The 23594-nt window shown below is 40.5% G+C and overlaps 1 protein-coding gene across 1 annotated transcript; it reads right to left on the bottom strand.

Annotated features, from left to right (window-relative positions):
- Positions 1–1104: 1104 nt before the first annotated feature.
- LOC311144344 (uncharacterized protein) lies at positions 1105–22406 on the bottom strand. Its single transcript, XM_084180379.1, has 3 exons — positions 22303–22406; positions 8834–9113; positions 1105–1863 (listed from the first exon to the last, which is right to left on the bottom strand). Exons 2-3 carry the CDS (start codon positions 9099–9101, stop codon positions 1289–1291), a joined length of 843 nt encoding a protein of 280 aa, XP_084036505.1. The 5' UTR covers positions 9102–9113; positions 22303–22406; the 3' UTR covers positions 1105–1288.
- Positions 22407–23594: the final 1188 nt, after the last annotated feature.

Below are 23594 nucleotides of genomic sequence, written 5' to 3'. Positions count from 1 at the left end.
AGTTGAATTTGCAAATACAACAGTCAAAATGCCTAATGTAATAAGGCCTACAGTCTGTGCTCCCAAATACTGGAAAACGTGTGATTCATTAGGTTACATGATCACCACAGTAGCCCCACTCGGCTATAAAAATTAATTATGCAATTATATGGACATTAAATAACACAACAGCGTGGCATATTTAGATAGTGGAATAAGCCTAAATCATATTTACTTTCTATTTTGCAGCTCAGGTGGTTATTCTAGAAGGCTCTTCTGTGTCTTTATAGTATAATTCTTACACGAGTCATTTGCTGAAGGCCCAAGCCTATACTACGCCATCGACTGGTATAATGTCGTTATCGAATGCCGTTCTAAAACAAGGTCTAGACTTTTATTTTGGAAATGAAACTGGAAGCTGCAAAACAAATCTAACATCTGGGCTAGAGTTGCGTGATTGACTAGCTAACTTCGACTAGCTACGTTCGGTTCATGTCCTTTGCAGATGCCACATTCCTGACAAAAGCTTGTACGCATAAAAAATATCTGTAACCGAGTAAAGGGAGATGTAAAGTAAGAATTGAACGTAACATAGGGTTTGTACGTTTACAGATCAAATTTAACGGTTACGTTTCATGTTTCACGCATGGCTTTTCCTACGATCCTACAATTTACGTATGGATTTTCTTACGATACTAACGATACGTATGTTCAGCCTTTTGGCAGCTATCTGGCTCCATACGCTACTGCTTGCAGTGTGGTAGCAGAGAAAACTGTCTATGACTGGAGCCTTTGACAATGTTGTTGTTTGAGGACTGCGAGCTCTCCCTGCCCGACAGATTATAGGCTATATGTGTGCAGCGCATGTGATAAATAATCGGCGTGACGAACGAACAGCTTCGGGAATCCATCTGTTAAAAAAAAAAAAAAAGCATTATTACAATATTTTTCAATATATTTTTCACTGGCCCAAGCGGCCACTGATGGGGATGATCGACTGGCCTGGAGGGTTTCCAGCGGGCAGCCCTGTTTGTCGAGCCCTGCTGACACCGGTTAGTATTTTTTAATTGCATATTTTATGTTCTGAAGAGCATATGAGAAAACATTTTAAACATTCAAATTCTTGAAAATTATGATTTTTATTTAATTGTCAGGTTGTAAAATTCCAAATATTCTGAGAAAAGCTTAAGAAAATACAGTATATAAAAGAAAATTGAAATCTTCTGAAATATCTTTATTAATTGTAAACTGGTCTCTGACAAGTCAATTTACTAAAATAAAAAATGCTATATGGACCCATTCTCTTGATCTAGAACGGCTCTGTTTTTGCAGGTCCCTTCGCCTTAGGTCTCTTCGCCGCAGTGCTCTCCTTTGCAGTGCTCTTCTTCACTTGTGTCTCCTTTGCAGTGCTCTTCGCTGCAGTGCTCTCCTTTGCAGTGCTCTTCGCCGCAGTGCTCTTCGCCGCAGTGCTCTCCTTTGCAGTGCTCTTCTTCACTTGTGTCTCCTTTGCAGTGCTCTTCGCTGCAGTGCTCTCCTTTGCAGTGCTCTTCGCCGCAGTGCTCTTCGCCGCAGTGCTCTCCTTTGCAGTGCTCTTCTTCACTTGTGTCTCCTTTGCAGTGCTCTTCGCTGCAGTGCTCTCCTTTGCAGTGCTCTTCTTTGCAGTGCTCTTCGCCGCAGTGCTCTCCTTTGCAGTGCTGTTCGCGGCAGTGCTCTCCTTTGCAGTGCTCTTTGCCGCAGTGCTCTCCTTTGCAGTGCTCTTTGCCGCAGTGCTCTCCTTTGCAGTTCTCTTTGCCGCAGTGCTCTCCTTTGCAGTGCTCTTCGCCGCAGTGCTCTCCTTTGCAGTGCTCTTTGCCGCAGTGCTCTCCTTTGCAGTGCTCTTTGCCGCTGTCGATGTGCATGAGCAAATTTATGAATGTCAACAAAGTCTGATGTATGATTTTCAGTTGGGTTTAAAAAAACTTACTCCATATATTCATGTCTACTTTACTTTTCATCAGGAAAAAGATTGATAAGGGAAAACTGGTACTGAATGGTACTGCTTGACCTACGTACCTACAGTTAACCACTGTCTCCTAATCTCCAAACTGGAGGCACTGGGGTTAAGCAGTATCCCTCGAGGCTGGGTAAAGTCCTACTTGTGACGACGTCACCTGGCAACCATCATTACACACTCCTGTTCCCCATCATTACACACACCTGTTAACCATCATTACACACACCTGCTCCCCATCATTACACACATCTGGCAAGCATCATTACACACACCTAGCAACCATCATTACACACACCTGACAACCATCATTACACACACCTGGCAACCAACATTACACACACCTGGCAACCATCATTACACACACCTGTTCCTCATCATTACACACACCTGTTCCCCATCATTACACACACCTGGCAACCATCATTACACACACCTGGCAACCATCATTACACACACCTGGCAACCATCATTACACACACCTGTTCCCCATCATTACACACACTTGTTAACCATCATTACACACACTTGTTAACCATCATTACACACACCTGGCAACCATCATTAACACACCTGGCAACCATCATTACACACACCTGGCAACCATCATTACGACACCTGGCAACCATCATTACACACGCCTTTTAAATAGTAACACAATAAAATAACAATAACGAAGCTATCTACAAGGGGTACCGATACCGAGTCAATGTGCAGGGGTTAGTCAAGGTAATTGAGGTAATATGTAGGTAGTGGTAAAGTGACTATGCATAGATAAACAGAGTAGCAGCAGCGTATGTGAATGAATGTGTGTGTGTGTGTGTGCAGCGTCAATATGCATGCTGTTCTGAGGGCAAAAGGGGGTGCAACTCAATATCAGGAAGGTGTTCCTAATGTTTTGTATTTTAAGCGTATACAGTTGAAGTCGGAAGTTTACATACACCTTAGCCAAATACATTTAAACTCAGTGTGGAAGAGTGAGGGTTTATTTACCTGTGTAGAGAGTGGCAGCGTGATTATTTTTTTCACCTGTGTAGAGTGTGGCAGAGTGAGGGTTTATTTACCTGTGTAGAGTGTGGCAGAGTGAGGGTTTATTTACCTGTGTAGAGTGTGGCAGAGTGAGGGTTTATTACCTGTGGAGTGTGGAAGAGTGAGGGTTTATTTACCTGTGTAGAGTGTGGCAGATTGAGGGTGTATTACCTGTGTAAAGTGTGGCAGAGTGAGGGTTTATTACCTGTGTAGAGTGTGTCAGAGTGAGGGTTTATTTACCTGTGTAGAGCGTGGCAGAGTGAGTTTTTTTTATCTGTATAGAGCATAGCAGAGTGAGGGTTTATTTACCTGTGTAGAGTTTGGCAGAGTGAGGGTTTATTTACCTGTGTAGAGTGTGTATGCATGATTATTTGTTTTAGCTGTGTAGAGTGTGGCAAAGTGAGGGTGTATTTAACAGTGTAGAATGTGGCAGAGTCAGGGTTATTTACCTGTGTAGAGTGAGGGTGTATTTACCTGTGTAGAGTGTGGCAGAGTCCAGGTTATTTACCTGTGTAGGGTGAGGGTTTATTTACCTGTGTAGAATGTGGCAGAGACAGGGTTTATTTACCTGTGCAGAGTGAGGGTTTATTTACAGTTGAAGTCGGAAGTTTACATACACCTTAGCCAAATACATTTAAACTCAGTTTTTCACAATTCCTGACATTTAATCCTAGTACAAATTCCCTGTCTTAGGTCAGTTAGGATCACCACTTTATTTTAAGAATGTGAAATGTCAGAATAATAGTAGAGAGAATTTTTTATTTCAGCTTTTATTTCTTTCATCACATTCCCAGTGGGTCAGAAGTTTACATACAATCAATTAGTATTTGGTAGCATTGCCTTTAAATTGTTAAACTTGGGTCAAACGTTTCGGGTAGCCTTCCACAAGCTTCCCACAATAAGTTGGGTGAATTTCGGCCCATTCCTCCTGACAGAGCTGGTGTAACTGAGTCAGGTTTGTAGGCCTCCTTGCTCGCACACGCTTTTTCAGTTCTGCCCACAAATGTTCTATAGGATTGAGGTCAGGGCTTTGTGATGGCCACTCCAATACCTTGACTTTGTTGTCCTTAAGCCATTTTGCCACAACTTTGGAAGTATGCTTGGGGTCATTGTCCATTTGGAAGACCCATTTGCGACCAAGCTTTAACTTCCTGACTGATGTCTTGAGATGTTGCTTCAATATATCCACATAATTTTCCTTCCTCATGATGCCATCTATTTTGTGAAGTGCACCAGTCCCTCCTGCAGCAAAGCACCCCCACAGCATGATGCTGCCAACCCCGTGCTTCACGGTTGGGATGGTGTTCTTCGGCTTGGAATCATCCCCCTTTTTCCTCCAAACATAACGATGGTCATTATGGCCAAACAGTTCTATTTTTGTTTCATCAGACCAGAGGACATTTCTCCAAAAAGTACGATCTTTGTCCCCATGTGCAGTTGCAAACCGTACTCTGGCTTTTTTATGGCGGTTTTGGAGCAGTGGCCTCTTCCTTGCTGAGCGGCCTTTCAGGTTATGTCGATATATAGGACTCGTTTTACTGTGGATATAGATACTTTTGTACCTGTTTCCTCCAGCATCCTCACAAGGTCCTTTTGCTGTTGTTCCGGGATTGATTTGCACTTTTCGCACCAAAGTACGTTCATCTCTAGGAGACAGAACGCATCTCCTTCCTGAGCGGTATGACGGCTGCATGGTCCCATGGTGTTTATACTTGCGTACTATTGTTTGTACAGATGAATGTGGTACCTTCAGGCATTTGGAAATTGCTCCCAAGGATGAACCAGACTTGTGGAGGTCTACAATCTTTTCTCTGAGGTCTTGGCTGATTTCTTTTGATTTTCCCATGATGTCAAGCAAAGAGGCACTGAGTTTGAAGGTAGGCCTTGAAATACATCCACAGGTACACCTCCAATTGACTCAAATTATGTCAATTAGCCTATCAGAAGCTTCTAAAGCCATGACATAATTTTCTGGAATTTTCCAAGCTGTTGAAAGACACAGTCAACTTAGTGTATGTAAACTTCTGACCCACTGGAATTGTGATACAGTGAATTATAAGTGAAATAATCTGTCTGTAAACAATTGTTGGAAAAATTACTTGTGTCATGCACAAAGTAGATGTCCTAACCGACTTGCCAAAACTATAGTTTGTTAACAAGAAATTTGTGGAGTGGTTGAAAAATAAGTTTTAATGACTCCAACCTAAGTGTATGTAAACTTCCGACTTCAACTGTATGTGTGATGAAAGGGGAGACTACTGTGTGTTTTTGTGTGTTCATGGACAGGTGTGGGCATGTTGTGGTGTGTATCGGGTGTGGTAGTTGTGTTGTTTCTCTTTGTTTGTGTTTATAAAATAAAAATGAAATATACAGTGGGGAAAAAAAGTATTTAGTCAACCACCAATTGTGCAAGTTCTCCCACTTAAAAAGATGAGAGAGGCCTGTAATTTTCATCATAGGTACACGTCAACTATGACAGACAAATTGAGGAGAAAAAATCCAGAAAATCACATTGTAGGATTTGTAATGAATTTATTTGCAAATTATGGTGGAAAATAAGTATTTGGTCACCTACAAACAAGCAAGATTTCTGGCTTTCACAGACCTGTAACTTCTTCTTTAAGAGGCTCCTCTGTCCTCCACTCGTTACCTGTATTAATGGCACCTGTTTGAACTTGTTATCAGTATAAAAGACACCTGTCCACAACCTCAAACAGTCACACTCCAAACTCCACTATGGCCAAGACCAAAGAGCTGTCAAAGGACACCAGAAACAAAATTGTAGACCTGCACCAGGCTGGGAAGACTGAATCTGCAATAGGTAAGCAGCTTGGTTTGAAGAAATCAACTGTGCGAGCAATTATTAGGAAATGGAAGACATACAAGACCACTGATAATCTCCCTCGATCTGGGGCTCCACGCAAGATCTCACCCCGTGGGGTCAAAATGATCACAAGAACGGTGAGCAAAAATCCCAGAACCACACGGGGGGACCTAGTGAATGACCTGCAGAGAGCTGGGACCAAAGTAACAAAGCCTACCATCAGTAACACACTACGCCGCCATGGACTCAAATCCTGCAGTGCCAGACGTGTCCCCCTGCTTAAGCCAGTACATGTCCAGGCCCGTCTGAAGTTTGCTAGAGTGCATTTGGATTATCCAGAAGAGGATTGGGAGAATGTCATATGGTCAGATGAAACCAAAATAGAACTTTTGGTAAAAACTCAACTCGTCGTGTTTGGAGGACAAAGAATGCTGAGTTGCATCCAAAGAACACCATACCTACTGTGAAGCATGGGGGTGGAAACATCATGCTTTGGGGCTGTTTTTCTGCAACGGGACCAGGACGACTGATCCGTGTAAAGGAAAGAATGAATGGGGCCATGTATCGTGAGATTTTGAGTGAAAACCTCCTTCCATCACCAAGGGCATTGAAGATGAAACGTGGCTGGGTCTTTCAGCATGACAATGATCCCAAACACACCGCCCGGGCAACGAAGGAGTGGCTTCGTAAGAAGCATTTCAAGGTCCTGGAGTGGCCTAGCCAGTCTCCAGATCTCAACCCCATAGAAAATCTTTGGAGGGAGTTGAAAGTCCGTGTTGCCCAGCGACAGCCCCAAAACATCACTGCTCTAGAGGAGATCTGCATGGAGGAATGGGCCAAAATACCAGCAACAGTGTGTGAAAACCTTGTGAAGACTTACAGAAAACGTTTGACCTGTGTCATTGCCAACAAAGGGTATATAACAAAGTATTGAGAAACTTTTGTTATTGACCAAATACTTATTTTCCACCATAATTTGCAAATCAATTCATAAAAAATTCTACAATGTGATTTTCTGGAAAAAAAAATCTCATTTTGTCTGTCATAGTTGACGTGTACCTATGATGAAAATTACAGGCCTCTCACATCTTTTTAAGTGGGAGAACTTGCACAATTGGTGGCTGACTAAATACTTTTTTTCCCCACTGTCTCTCCAGACTATCTATAGACAGTATACAGTACCAGTCAAAAGTTTGGACCCACCTACTCATTCAAGGGTTTCTCTTTATTTTTACCATTTTCTACATTGTAGAATAATAGTGAAGACATCAAAACTATGAAATAACACATATGGAATCATGTAGTATCCAAAAAAGTGTTAAACAAATCTAAATATATTTTAAATTTGAGATTCTTCAAATAGCCACCCTTTGCCTTGATGACAGCTTTGCACACTCTTGGCATTCTCTCAACCAGCTTCATGAGGTAGTCACCTGGAATGATTTTCAATTAACAGGTGTGCCTTGTTAAAAGTTAATTTGTGGAATTTCTTTCCTTCTTAATGCGTTTGAGCCAATCAGTTGTGTTGTGACAAGGTAGGGGTGGTATACAGAAGATAGCCCTACTTGGTAAAAGACCAAGTAGGGCTAGAACGGGGCAAGAACAGCTCAAATAAGCAAAGAGAAACGACAGTCTATCATTACTTTAAGACTTGAAGGTCAGTCAATCCGGAAAATTTCAAGATCTTTGAAAGTTTCTTCAAGTGCAGTCGCGAAAAACATCAAGCGCTATGATGAAACTGGCTCTCATAAGGACCGCCAGAGGAAAGGAAGACCCAGAGTTACCTCTGCTGCAGAGGATAAGTTCATTAGAGTTAACTGCACCCCAGATTCTAGCCCAAATAAATGCTTCACAGAGTTCAAGTAACAGACACATCTCAACATCAACTGTTCAGAGGAGACTGCGTGAATCAGGCCATGGTCGAATTGCTGCAAAGAAACCACTACTAAAGGACACCAATAAGAAGAAGAGACTTGATTGGGCCAAGAAACATGAGCAATGGACATTAGACATGTGGAAATCTGTCCTTTGGTCTAATGAGTCCAAATGTGAGATTTTTGGTTCAAACGGCCGTGTCTTTGTGAGACGCAGAGTAGGTGAACGGATGATCTCTGCATGTGTGGTTCCCACCATGAAGCATGGAGGAGGAGGTGTGATGGTGTGGGGGTGCTTTGCTGGTGACACTGTTAGTGATTTATTTAGAATTCAAGGCACACTTAACCAGCATGGCTACCACAGCATTCTGCAGCAATACGCCATCCCATCTGGTTTGTGCTTAGTGGGACTATCATTTGTTTTTCAACAGTACAATGACCCAACACACCTCCAGGCTGTGTAAGGGCTATTTGACCAAGAAGGAGAGTGATGGAGTGCTGCATCAGATGACCTGGCCTCCACAATCCCCTGACCTCAACCCAATTTGAGATGGTTTGGGATGAGTTGGACCGCAGAGTGAAGGAAAAGCAGCCAACAAGTGCTCAGCATATGTGGGAACTCCTTCAAGACTGTTGGAAAAGCATTCCGCATGAAGCTGGTTGAGAGAATGCCAAGAGTGTGCAAAGCTGTCATCAAGGCAAAGGGTGGCTACTTTGAAGAATCTCAAATATGTTTTGATTTATTTAACTTTTTTGGTTACTTCATGATTCCATATGTGTTATTTCATAGTTTTGATGTCTGCACTATTATTCTACAATGTAGAAAATAGTAAAAAATTAAGAAAAACCCTTGAATGAGTAGGTGTGTCCAAACTTTTGACTGGTACTGTATATTAACAAAATGGTTAATCCCAATGTGTTCTCCAATCTCATAAAACATTTTAGAAAAAGTACCGTTATCCTCGCAAGGTGCGGTATTGAAAAGGGTTCCAATAATTGTATAAACTGTACATACACGCATTAAAGATGCTGCATGTTTCTGTCTGTGACCCTGTCCCAGTATAATGTGGCAGTCATGTTCAGCTATTATTTTCATCATAGCTGTCTATGACCTGCAAAGGGTCATTTGTACATTACCTCCTTTGAGAATGTTTGTCTTCAACTTCTCAGCAAGTGTATTCTGGTTCATGTCCTTCAGGATATTCACAGTGACACCCAGAGCCCCATTCTCTTTGTATTTGTTCACCATCAGCTCCACGGTGTTCTCCCTGCTTGCGTTGCCATCGACCTCGCTCTTTTTGATGGGCTCAATGCTATACCTCTTGTGCTTGATCAGGAACCACTGGAATCTCTTCATCTCGTCACTCGTCAGCTCATCCAGAGTTTTTACCAACACCAGCTCCATTGTTGATGATCACTGCCATGGACAAAATAATCAGATACCTATATAACCATCTCACTTTTCAGCTGTAGTAAAATAATCATCACTACTCTACTAACCCAACCTGAGTAAGGGGTAAAAGAGTGAAACTCTATCATGTACCATTGACACCATGTGAATTTAGGGGGTAGGTAGCCCAATGACTATCAATGCATCTGTCTGTAATAGGGGAAACTCAGGTCCAGAAAGCACTACAGAAGGTAGGCTACAATAAATCAGGTTTAATACAATACGAGTTGAAACAAGGGAACAACAAGTCACATCGGAGCAGAACATTTAGCTGAAACGTGTGCCCTCTACTGGCTGGAAATCAACTAAACACACTGAGGTGCGGAAGGCTACCCAAAACAGGCAGCAGGGGTGCTCCGACACATTGCTATATTGAGCTCTGGACACTGCATTTACATTTACATTTACGTCATTTAGCAGACGCTCTTATCCAGAGTGACTTACAAATTGGTGCATTCAACTTATGATAGCCAGTGGGACAACCACATTTATTTATTTATTTATATTTTTTATGGGGGTTGGGGGAAGAAGGATTACTTTTATACCGCATCTAAGCAATGGTTTTCAATGACAGCAGTGCATTGGGGAATGCAAATTAAATCAACGCAATTAGTCAGACCGAGAAGTTGTAAAGACATCCATGTTGGCGTGGTAGGAGGGTAGGCCTTTGCTTCAGGAATAGTTAGGCCCGGCATCACAATATTCACTTTTTCCTCAAAGTTAGCAGGCTATGTTAATTATAGTCCATGAAACACGAGTTAGACTGGATACTAGTCCTTATACCGTTATTTAAAGCTAGAAACCTAGAAAGGTATATCACCTTGCTATTTGCATCTTACGGATCGTAGTTGTTGTAGATGGCTGTTGACAAATGTATTTGTGTATTCTAACCCAATAATGGGTGAATTTGAAGAAGTTTAAGCTGCCTATCAATCGTTGTTATCGCGAACCAGTGGACAGCCAGTGAAAATGTGCTCTTGCAACAGCTGCATAGTGCAGATCCCAGCCTATGGAACAAACGTTTGAGGGAGTTCCTCTCTTTCTAAACTCCTCTGTGGTATTGTGCAACACACATACTGTCAAAAACAAGTTTAATTTAAGAAGACCACGAGCCCTGGCTTTTATTGCTCAATGTAATTTGTGCTGATATATATATTTTTATCCATAGGCCTAACTGACACACTTTACTTTTTTTTTTACTTAAAGGGGAAATCTGCAGTTGCTACATCAGTGATTTAATGACATGTACCCATTGATTGTTGAATAATGTAACTTCTAAATGCCTCATGAGCTTAGTTCAACTGTCCCCATCAGAACCCAAAATAGAAGCTTGTTTACATTTTAGCAGACGCTCTTATCCAGAGTGACTTACAGTTAGTGAGTGCATGCATTATATATATATTTTTTTCATACTGGCTCCCCGTGGGAAACGAACCCACAACCCTGGCGTTGCAAACGCCATGCTCTACCAACTGAGCTACACGGGGCCCATTGTTTCACTCCAATGTTTGTAAACAAACACTATATAGTCTCAAAAAATGCTTAAAACTAATGTTGATATCATGGATGTGACAGTCCTTGCATCCATAGTTCTGTCTATGAATTTTTGTGTTTACATTTCTCCAGGCCCATCCCTCAGTTTTTTACCAAAACAAAGGTGGGGTGTCCACTTAGTTATTGTTTCAATTAAGGTTTCTAGCTTGTAACAGATTAGAAATTGGAGAGAGGCCAAGTAGCCTGGTGTGCATTAGCAAAAAGTGCTATTTATTTATCCTGGTAAGTCAGTTAAGAACAAATTCTTATTTACAATGACGGCCTACACCGGCCAAACCCGGACTACACTGGGCCAATTGTGCGCTGCCCTAAGGGACTCCCAATCACAGCCAGTTGTGATACAGCCCGGGATCGAACCCGGGTCTATAGTGACGCCTCTAGCACTGTGATGCAGTGCCTTAGACTGCTGCACCACTCGGGAGGCCCTGGTGCATGCATATGTACAGTGCCGTGAAAAAGTATTGGCCTCCTTTCTAATTTTCTCTACTTTTGCATATTTTTGATACTGAATGTTATCAGATCTTCAACAAAAACCTAATATTAGATAAAGGGAACATGAGTGAACAAATAACACAGCAATTACATACTCACATACTCATATTTCATAAACAAAGGTATTCAACACCCAATGCCCCGGTGTGAAAAAGTAATTGCCGCCTTACAGTCAATAACTAGTTGTGCCACCTTTAGCTGCAATGACCCCAACCTAACACTTCCTGTAGTTCTACTTCCTGTAGAATTTTGGGCCACTCTTCTATGCAGAACTGCTTTAACTCAGAGACATTTGTGTGTTTTTCAAGCATGAACTGCTCGTTTCAAGTCCTGCCACATCTCAATTGGGATTTGGTCTGTACTTTAAATGGGCCAATCCAAAACGTCATTTTTTGTTGTTGCTTTTTAACCATTTTCATGTAGACTTGATTAGCTGCTGCCAAGCTACTCTTCCTGGGGTCCAAACACAATAAGGCACTTTCATCACACATAAAACAAAAGATAAAAGAGTACATCATATAACAGTATTACACCACTACATATCTACAATACAAAATGTATAATACCACCATACAACAATATTACAAGGTACGTGTGTGTAGAGTGCGTGTGCTAGCGTGTGTGTGTGTGTGTGTGTATGCGTGTGTCTGTACCTGTGTGTGTGTGTGTCTCATCACAGTCCCCGCTGTTCCATAAGGTGTATTTTTATCTGTTTAAAAAAAAAAAATCTGATTCTACTGCTTGCATCAGTTACCTGATGTGGAATAGAGTTCCATGTAGTCATGGCTCTATGTAGTACTGTGCGCCTCCCATAGTCTGTTCTGGACTTGGCTATAATGGCAAACATGGAATAATAATGACTTGACATCCTCTCCTAATTTGTCCAGAACTCTTATTCATTTTACATACATTTTATAAACAAAAGTATGTGGACACCCCTTCAAATTAGCGGATTCGTCTATTTCAGCCACAGCCGTTGCTGATAGGTGTATAAAATCGAGCACACCGCCATGCAATCTCCATAGACAAACGTTGGCAGTAGAACGCCCTTACTGAAGAGCTCAGTGACTTTCAACGTGGCACCGTCATAGGATGCCACCTTTCCAACAAGTCAATTCGTCAAATTTCTGTCCTGCTAGAGCTGCCCCGGTCAACTGTAAGTGCTGTTATTGTGAAGTGGAAACGTCTAGGAGCAACAACGGCTCAGCCGCGAAGGGGTAGGCCAAACAAGCTCAAAGAACAGGACCGCCGAGTGCTGAAGAGCGTAGCACGTAAAAATCGTCTGTCCTCGGTTGCAACACTCACCACCGAGTTCCAAACTGCCTCTGGAAGCAACGTCAGCACAAGAACTGTTAGTTGGGAGCTTCATGAAATGGGTTTCCATGGCCGAGCAGCCGCACACAAGCCTAAGATCACCATGCGCAATGCCAAGTCTTTTCGTCAGATTTCTGCCCTGCTAGAGTTGCCCCGGTCAACTGTAAGTGCTGTTATTGTGAAGTGGAAACGTCTAGGAGCAACAACGGCTCAGCTGCGAAGTGGTAGGCCAAACAAGCTCAAAGAACAGCAGTGGAAACGCATTCTCTGGAGTGATGAATCACGCTTCACCATCTGGCAGTCAGACGGAGGATTCTGGGTTTGTCGGATGCAAGGAGAACGCTACCCACGCCAATGCATAGTGCCAACTGTAAAGTTTGGTGGATGAGGAATAATGGTCTTGGGCTGTTTTTCATGGTTCAGTCTAGGCCCCTTAGTTCCAGTGAAGGGAAATCTTAACGCTACAGCATACAATTACATTCTAGACGATTCTGTGCTTCCAACTTTGCGGCAAAAGTTTGGGGAAGGCCCTTTCCTGTTTCAGCATGACAATGCCCCCATGCACAAAGCGAGGTCCATACAGAAATGGTTTGTCGATATCGGTGTGGAAGAACTTGACTGGCCTGCACAGAGCCCTGATCTCAACCCCATCGAACACCTTTGGGATGAATTGGAATGCAGACTGCGAGCCAGGCTTAATCACCCAACGTCAGTGCCCTACCTCATTAACCTCTACGGGATCGGTGTCCCATATATGGGACGGTTGAGCTAACGTGCGCTAATGTGATTAGCATGACTGTTGTAAGTAACAGCAAACTTTCCAGTACATAGACATGTCTTATATGGGCAGAAAGCTTAAATTCTTGTTAATCTAACTGCACTGTCCAATTTACAGTAGCTATTACAGTGAAAAAATACCATGCTATTGTTTGAGGAGAGTGCACAACAACAAAAAACGTATCACAGCAACTGGTTTGATACATTCAACTCTGAAGGTAAATAATGTACTTACATTCAGTAATCTTGCTCTGATATGTCATCCTGAGGGTCCCAGAGATAAAATGTAGCATGGTTTTGTTTGATTGATAAAATCCATTTTTATATTCAAATGTAGGAACTGGGTTCTACAGTTTGAACCCCTGCTGTCTCTGGCTCCACACCCACCCCGCCCGGCCATCTAGATGTGTGAAAGCCATCATGTATGACATTCCTGGGAGTGTGTAAACTTACATTTTGTATTACCATATAATTTTTTTATGTTCTGTATAGTTATTTACTTGAAAATGTATCAATTGACCAATTCCGCACATTTGGGCAGACTTGATACAAAATAGTCCAGTATTGCAATACTTCACTGGATCATTCTGAAACTTTGCACACACAATTGCGCCTAAACTGCAATATTATATTGTGGCCTTTCTCTTGCATTTCAAAGATGATGGAACAAAAAAATATATAGAAAACACATGTTTTTTTTGTTTGTATTATCTTTTACCAGATCTAATGTGTTATATTCTCCTACATTAATTTCACATTTCCACAAACTTCAAAGTGTTTCCTTTCAAATGGTATCAAGAATATGCATATCCTTGCTTCAGGTCCTGAGCAGTTAGATTTGAGTATGTCATTTTAGGCGAAAATTGGAAAAAAAGGGTCCGATCCTTAAGAGGTTAATGCTCTTGTGGCTGAGTCCCAGCAGCAATGTTCCAACATCTAGCGGAAAACCTTCCCAGAAGAGTGGAGGCTGTTATAGCAGCAAAGGGGGGGACCAACTCCATGTTAATGCCCATGATTTTGGAATGAGATGTTCGACGAGCAGGTGTCTACATACGTTTGGTGATGTAGTCTATATACTGTATATACAGTGCATTCAGAAAGTATTCACACCCCTTTACCTTTTTTCCACATTTTGTTGTGTTACAGACTGAATTTAAAATTGATTAAATTGAGTTTTTTTGTCACTGGCCTACACACAATACCCCATAATGTAAAAGCGAATTATCTTTTTTGAAATTTGTACATACTAATAAAAAATGAAAAGCTGAAATGTATTGAGTCAATAAGTATTCAACCCCTTTGTTATGGCAAGCCTAAATAAGTTCAAATCTTAACAAGTCACATAATAAGTTGCATGGACTCACTCTGTGTGCAATAATAGTGTTTGACATGATTTTCTAATGTCTACCTCATCTCTGTGCCCCACACATACAATTGTCTGTAAGGTCCCTCAGTCGAGCAGTGAATTTCAAACACAGATTCAACCAGAAAGACCAGGGAGATTTTCCAATGCCTCGCAAAGAAGGGCACCTATTGGTAGATGGGTAAAATAATTAAATAAAGCAGACATAGAATATCCCTTTGAGCATGGTGCAGTTATTAATTACACTTTGGATGGTGTATCAATACACTACACCCAGTCACTACAAAGGTACAGGCGTCCTTCCTAACTCAGTTGCTGGAGAGGAAGGAAACCGCTCAGGGATTTCACCATGAGGCCAATGATGACATTAAAACAGTTACAGAGTTTAATGGGTGTGATAGGAGAAAACTGAGGATGGATCAACAACATTGTAGTTACTCCACAATACTAACCTAATTGACAGAGTGAAAAGAAGGAAGCCTGTACAGAATTTTAATATTCCAAAACATGCATCCTGTTTGCAACAAGGCAACTGTAATACTGCAAAAAATATGGCAAAGCAATTAACTTTTTGTCCTGAATACAAAGTGTTATGTTTGGGGCAAATCCAATAGAACACATTACTGAGTACCACTCTTCATATTTCCAAGCATAGTGGTGGCTGCATCATGTTATGGGTATGCTTGTAATCGTTAAGGACTGGGGAAGTCTTCAGGATAAAGAAGAAGAACTGGAATGGACCTAAGCACAGGCAAAATCCTAGAGGATAACCTGGTTCAGTCTGCTTTCCACCAGACACCGGGAGATGAATTCACCTTTCAGCAGGACAACAACCTAAAACACAAGGCCAAATTTTGAAGTAGATTTAAATCAAAACTGTAACTCGGCCACTCAGGAACATTCACTGTCTTCTTGGTAAGCAACTCCAGTGTAGATTTTGGTCTTGTATTTTAATTTTACCCATCTACCAATAGGTGCCCTTCTTTGCGCGGCATTGGAAGACCTCCCTGTTCTTTGTGGTTGAATCTGTGTTAGAAATGTACTGCTCGACTGAGTGACCGCACATATCATTTTCTGTGTGGGGTACAGAGATGAGGTAGTCATTCAAAAATCATGTTAAACACTATTATTGCACACAGAGTGAGTCCATGCAACTTATGTGACTTGTTAAGCAACTTTGTACTCCTGAACTTATTTAGGCTTGCCATTAACAAAGGGGTTGAATACTTATTGACTCAATACATTTAAGCTTTTCAATTTTAATTAGACAATTTTTCTAAAAACATAATTACGCTTTGACATTATGGGGTATTGTGCACTGTAAGAATTTTCTGTAATTTCAACAGTAAAACACTGTAGAATACACAGTAAAATACTGTAAATGTGTTTTACAGACATTTACATTTACATTTTAGTCATTTAGCAGACGCTCTTATCCAGAGCGACTTACAGTTAGTGAGTGCATACATTATTTTTTTATTTTTCATACTGGCCCCCCGTGGGAATCGAACCCACAATTCCCTCCCCTACCCTGGACGACGCTGGGCCAATTGTGCGCCGCCCCATGGGTCTCCCGGTCGCGGCCGGCTACGACAGAGCCTGGATTGCATGACATAAGTATTTGATCCCCTACCAACCAGTAAGAATTCCGGCTCTCACAGACCTGTTAGTTTTTCTTTAAGAAGCCCTCCTGTTCTCCACTCATTACCTGTATTAACAGCATTAATGATGTAGATTGAAATGCATTATGGGTAAAATGCTGAAATATAATGTTATTAACTGTAATTGGAAGCCTCCTGTAAAAATTACTCTAATATACTGTATTTCTTTACAGTAATAGCTTATGTCTACTATAGATTCAAAGAATCAGTTTCAGGCGCCAAACTCATGCATTGAAAAAAGGTGAAAAAAGTATAGTTGTCTATCAACAATGACAATCCACTGGGATCTGACAACTTGGATGGAAAATTACTGAGGATAATAGCGGACGATATTGCCACTCCTATTTGCCATATCTTCAATCAAAGCCTACTAGAAAGTGTGTGCCCTCAGGCCTGGAGGGAAGCAAAAGTAATTCCTCTACCCAAGAATAGTAAAGCCCCCTTTACTGGCTCAAATAGCCGACCAATCAACCTGTTACCCACCCTTAGTAAACTTTTGGAAAAAATAGTGTTTGACCAGATACAATGCTATTTTACTGTAAACAAATTGACAACAGACTTTCAGCACGCTTATAGGGAAGGACATTCAACAAGCATGGCACTTACACAAATGACTGATGATTGGCTGAGAGAAATGTATGATAAAAAGATCTTGTTTTGTTAGACTTCAGTGGGGCTTTTGACATTATCGATCATAGTCTGCTGACGGAACAGCTGATTGGCTCAAACGCATTAAGAAGGAAATAAATTCCACAAATTAACTTTTAACAAGGCACACCTGTTAATTGAAATGCATTCCAGGTGACTACCTCATGAAGCTGGTTGAGAGAATGCCAAGCGTGTGCAAAGCTGTCATAAAGGCAAAGGGTGGCTACTTTGAAGAATCTAAAATCTAAAATATATTTTGATTTGTTTAACACTTTTTTGGTTACTACATGATTTCATATGTGTTATTTCATAGTTTTGATGTCTTCACTATTATTCTACAATGTAGAAAATAGTAAAAATAAAGAAAAACCCTTGAATGAGTAGGTGTGTCCAAACTTTTGACTGGTACTGTATGTGTTATGGCTTTACACCCCCTGCTATATTGTGGAAAAATAGTTACTTGTCTAACAGAACACAGAGGGTGTTCTTTAATGGAAGCCTCTCCAAAATAATCCAGGTAGAATCAGGAACTCTGTCTCTCTATTCTTTATTTTGAATGTCCTAATTAAGGGTGAGAAGTGCTGACAAATCAGAACTGAGGAGGATTGCTACGGAGCCCCATGAGGAACACCTGATGCTGCGCTGAATTTACTCTCTTCTGCCCAAACTGTCACGTTGTGTGTTTCACTGCCTCTGAACCCCTTTAATAGAATTGCCCTGGAGCGTAGATCTAGGATTGTACCCAATCTCAATTTTAACTCCATCTCTGTCTCTCTCTTTGTATCTCTCCCCCACACCCCACACACAGAGGCAGACAACATAGTTTTTAGATTAGTGTTGTAATAATGCTCTTATTTGGTTAAATATGTGTTAACTGTTGTTACTTCGATTGTCAAATCAGTTGTTCATTTGTTGTTAATGTTGTTACCACTTTCAATAAATGTATTTTATATACAAATGCATAGTTTTTTGTACATTTATATTTTAGGAAGTATTTTACTGTAAATGTACAGCATTATCATGGCATCAGAGTTGCCAGCTTAATTCTGTAATTTTGCTTTACAGTAGATATGCTGTAATATATTTCACAGTACTATTTTCTGTACTGTAAAAAATTACAGCATTCCTGTAAATTTACAGCAGGGATGCTGTAATATGTTTTTACAGTAAGTGTACTGTAAAATATATTACAGCATTTCTGCTGTAAAGCAAAATGACAGTATTAAGCTGGCAACTCTGGTGCCAGTTTAATTATTTTTTTATTTTTTTTCACAGATAGAACAATGAGACCGATATTTCACCAGATCTATAAATGTGAAGCGTCCTGTTTGCGTTTCCACTCACTACCAAATATGTGACAAGTTTCAGGAAACTAGGCGTATGTCACGCGTCACTACTTCACAGTAGAGCCATTTGAACGTCAACTTTTTTTATTTTATAAAAATGTTTTTTTTTTTGGCAGAAATGCCTTCTGGAACATGTGAACTTTCATGTGCCTTAATAACAAACGTGTATGCCATCTGTAAATACGAATACAATTGTTAAATTATGAGCCTAGTTGGTTTAGCCACGGAAAAAGAATGAAACCTTCCCGCTAGCCATGATTGGCTGAGATAATGAGTGGGCTGGACATGCCGAGAGATGAGTTCAGATTGGTCTGTAGCATGCTTCTGTCAATAACATGAGCTGGTCAGTATGTGTAGGTCATCCTTTCTAACGCAAGTAGAACTGCATAAGTGTTGCTCTCCACTTTCTGGAGGACCAAGTTTTGAAATCAGTGGAATTAGAGTATGATAGCTAAGGAGATGGAGAAAAATCTGGCTTTTGATTGCAAATATGCAGACGGAGTCGAAAAGAGAACACACGGTAGGCTGTTGTAAAACACCTGTTTCCGGATTACATCTTCAAACTAAGGGCAACCATGGCATCCGTGACAGAGAGGGAGAAGCGTTCATCCATGTATACGGGTAAGATAGTCTAGCTAGCTACATTTTCAGATATTACACGTTTCTAATTTTGTCAGAAAGTAGTTTTCTGTTAGCTAGCTAGAGTCAGCTGGCTGGCTCGCTAGCTAACGTTACATGTATGATTTGTGTAGTAATATTATTCGTATCTCAGAGCCATTTGCATTGCTAGTTATAGCCTAATGTTAGCTAGCTAAAATTTAACCTTGTTGGTTAGCTACCTGCACATTCATGCAGGGTAGTACCGCTATGAGTTGGTATTCTGGTTCATTGTTTAGCTAGCTAGCTAGCTACATGTCTAAACAAAAGACTCCACTATGCAAATAACCATTTCAATAGAATGTTCATGATGTCACTGTGACAACTGTCGATTAGACGTAGCTTGTAAATTCGACTGGTCAGATTTCAGAGTACTCTTGTCAGAGTGAGCTGTTCTCTCATTTGTGTCTGGAAGTAGCTAGCAAGCTAGCCAACGTTAGCCAGGGTGCTAACCCTACTCCTCCGGCAGAGCGTCCTACTCCTCCGGCAGAGCGTCCAGTGTGCGATCTGAACGCTCCGAGAGCGAAACGCTCTGAATTTACGAACAGACAATCTAACAACGCTCTGAGTTTCGGGCGGGGCTATAGCTTAAGAGGGTCTGAATTATGCTGAATGGGTGTAGACAAAGAAGAGCTCTCCAGTAGGTACCACAACATTCAAATGCCATTTTCTCAAACGTGAGGTTACAAGTTTATCAACTTTCAAAGCAGAATTACTTTCCCATTATTCCTCAACTGTAGTGTATGATATACAATTTTCTAGCTCTGAGTCTCTACTTTTATCCAATGTAAAAAACACAATTTCAAATTTTGCGACAGAAGACCGAATCGAGCCAGTCGGTATATACAGTGCATTCAGAAAGTATTCAGACCCCTTCACTTTTTCCAAATGTTGTTACTTTACAGCTTTATTCTAACCTGGATTAAATTGTTCTTTCCTCGTCAATCTACACACAATACCCCATAATGACAAAGCAAAAAACTGAAATATCACATTTACATAAGTATTCAGACACTTTACTCAGTACTTTCTTGAAGCACCTTTGACAGCGATTACAGACTCGAGTCTTCTTGGGTATGATGCTAAAAGCTTGGAACACCTGTATTTGGAGAGTTTCTCCCATTCTTCTCTGCAGATCCTCTCAAGCTCTGTCAGGTTGGACAGTGCTGCCGAGATGGTTGTACTTCTGGAAGGTTCTCCCATCTCCACAGTGGAACTCTGGAGCTCTGTCAGTGTCCCTTCTCCCCCGATTGCTCAGTTTGGCCGGGTGGCCAGCTCTAGGAAGAAACTTCTTCCATTTAAGAATGATGGAGGCCACTGTGTTCTTGGGGACCTTCAATGCTGCAGAAATGTTTTGGTACCCTTCCCCAGATCTGTGCCTTGACACAATCCTGTCTCTGAGCTCTACGGACAATTCCTTCAACCTCATGGCTTGGTTTTTGCTCTGACATGCACTGTCAACTGTTGGACCGTATATAGACAGGTGTGTGCCTTTCCAAATCACGTCCAATCAATTGAATTTACCACAGGTGGACTCCAATCTGCCAGGTCGCAGTTGTAAATGAGAACCTGTTCTCAACTGGCTTACCTGGTTAAATAAAGGTGAAATAAAAAATAAATAAAAAAAATAAAGTTGTAGAAACATCTCAAGGATGATCAATGGAAACAGGATGCACCTGAGCTCATTTTCGAGTCTCATAGCAAAGGGTCTGAATACTTATGTAAATAAGGTATTTCTGTTTTTATTATTTTAAAGACATTTGCAAAAATTTCCTAAAAAACACATTATCCTTTATTATTATGGTTTATTGTGGGTAGATTTGATGAGGGACATTTTTTATTTAATCAATTTTAGAATAAAGCTGTAATGTAACAAAATGTGGAAAAAGTCAAGGGGTCTGAATACTTATGGAATGCACTGTAGCCAATTTTGACTTTGCAGCTTGCCCATCTAGCGGAAATCACTCAGTTCTGCCTCAAGGACAAGACTCATCCCAGTTAAAGTCAACCTGCTTATAGGCATTAGAAGAAGACAAAAAATGAATACTTCCAATTGATGACATCTATTGCAGGATAAATCAATGAGTTCATAGTTGGCCATAAATGGATGTTACATTTTACTTTATGAGTTGGTTATGTAGGCTTCTTCTAACCCATTGCTTTCTACTACAGATAATAATACGATTAGGCTATATCTTAATATAAAAAAACAAGTCTGTCAGATTTCCAGTCATTCCAATTAATTTAATACCACTTGATCTCAAGAATAGGACTTGGAAATATATATCAATATTGATTAGCCAAATTGTTTTACCTGAGCATAACCCCAAAATGAATGACTAATTAGCCGACTCTGTTTATGATTTTGTTGTCATGGAGGACTGATTGGGCTCATTGCTTCGAGTTGAAAAGGAAATTCTGCTCTCACGGAATGGTTTGCTTTGAGCACTACAGAAAAGTGCTATTTGCACGTGAAAAATGAATGCAATATGCTGCATTTGCTATAGGCCTATTTTTTCCGTTTTTGTTGGTGACACTTTGATAAGTCTATAAAAAGTGCGCGAGTTTGAGCATGTGTCCATTTGGCCTAAGGATTTTTTTTTTTTTTATCAACAGGAATTAGATTGAGCGATAAAAGCCCCACCCGTGGTCTTCGGTTTGGTTCTTAAACGGTAAACGGTTTCCGTCGCAAAAACAATGATTGATAGGCAGCTTAAACTTCTTAAATTCAACCATTATTGTGTTAAAATATACATATATACATTTTGTGAACAGCAATCCACAACAACCACAATCCATAAGGTGCGAATAGCTAAATGAGACAGCGGCAGTGTGATTCACATCAATGCGCTATGTAAATAAATGATATTCGTATCGCCCGTCGGCTACACCATTGCTGTCCTCCTTACCTTCAAGCGTTTATTCAAATGGAAAAATCTTTGGATAATAAATACAAATAGACCGAAATGAAACGGAAGAAGGCGTTTAAACCCAGTAGGACACAAAGAGAAGATTGAAGTGTGAAAGATATATATATAGGCCTGCACACGATTTATAGCCTACATCCGCTATTATTGTTGTACATTTTCCTCAAAGTTAGCTGGCTATGTTCATTATAGGCCATCAAATACAAGTCAGATATTAGTCCTAATACCGTTTTTAAAGAGATTATAAAAAGTGGAGAGACGGTTGTGTCGCCTGGTGTGAGTTAGCAAAGTGCAATGGAGCATGCATAACCCCTATGTAATACATTTTTTTTTAATCGTTGTTTTTACTCAATGTATAGCCTAATTAATAGTACACCACGAAATAAGATCAAGTTAATCCTTTAATACGTTTCTTACCTTAAATAAATTACAACCAGAATGCTGTATATGCTCAACAGGTTTTCTTTGCTTCTGCTTTCATCTGTGTAATATAAAGGTATTCAAATAGCCACGCCTATTATATAATCTCTGGGCACGTCATCAAATTAAATCACACTTTATTCATATAGTACATTTCTTACAATAAATGCATTTCAAAAGGTACTTAACAAATAAAATAATAAGAGGTGAGAAAGTTAAAACACAAAACGGTTCTATGCATTGACATGAATACAAATTCAGAGATGATCTTCTAGGGAAGTTATGAATAAAAGGGAATCATATTCAGCATCAAATGCTTTTTACGGACACACAAATATAATTTTAGTTCACACCAGAGCGATGGCATGTAACAGGTTGACCGTCGTCAGAAATAGACAGAGGTCCTGTAATGAGACGTATCGAACGAATGAACAAAGAGGTTGCATACATTCAAGAGGTTGCATAGGCTGTCTGTAACCTAAAGCAGCAGGCGTAAAAAAAAAAAAGACACCTGAGCGGAGTTCCCATTGATCTGGAGATTACATAGCCTAATACAGACAGAAGCATGTCTGTTCTACGACATATATTCCCAAGTAAATGTATTCTCAGATATTTTTCTCTCTGTTACGCTGTGTGCACTGAACTGACATGTCTTATTGTTGACGACACTCCGATGTTCAGATGAAGGGAATTCAATCTCTATAAAACCCACCAACCGCGGCGCTCAACTCAAACTGCGGTGTAAGCACAGTAATTCAAAGCCTTTACTTTATTACTCAGGATGCCATTTTCTAGTGGTACAATTTTTTTTGCCATGTAATGTTGTTATTAAAACAAAATCAGACAACCCCATAGTAGAATAGTTGATCTATTTACCTTGCGGTCTTGTTGTTGTGTGTTTTATGCAAGATACATATTCCTCTTGAGGGCATTCAAGTTGCAAGAGCCACAGGAGGGAAACATGTATTCTGATAAGCAGTCAATGCACAACAATTCTTAATGCAATCAAGGGTAAACACTTTTGAAAGTAGTTTTGTCAAATGTATTTTATTTTGAAAGGCCTTTGTAAAAAAAAAAAGTGGGGGGGATCCCAGTTTTACATTGCTGCCATGTTTATCTATTGAGCATGTGGCATCGTTTTACAAATGCAGAAATGTGAGTTATAGCTCTGTCATTCTCATTAAAAACAAGCCTAAGAAGTGGTTGATCTGTTCTCTGTGCTCTATTTCTATGTTTCCTGTTCTTCAGTTTTTGTGTCTTTTTACTTTTCGGTTTTGTACACCAGCTTT

This window comes from Coregonus lavaretus, assembly GCF_964263955.1.
Source record: "Coregonus lavaretus genome assembly, chromosome: 17".
NCBI lineage: Eukaryota > Metazoa > Chordata > Actinopteri > Salmoniformes > Salmonidae > Coregonus > Coregonus lavaretus.
Note: the sequence above shows the minus strand (reverse complement) of the source record. Positions and strands in the feature narration are given on the sequence as shown.

What these genes read in the sequence shown, in the direction of transcription:
- LOC311144344 (XM_084180379.1), bottom strand. Translation starts at nt 9,101, where the DNA reads ATGGAGCTGGTGTTGGTAAAAACTCTGGATGAGCTGACGAGTGACGAG. An exon ending in GACAAACATTCTCAAAGGAG is followed by an intron (nt 1,864 to 8,833) that starts GTAATGTACAAA and finishes GCACATCGACAG; the next exon opens with CGGCAAAGAGCACTGCAAAG.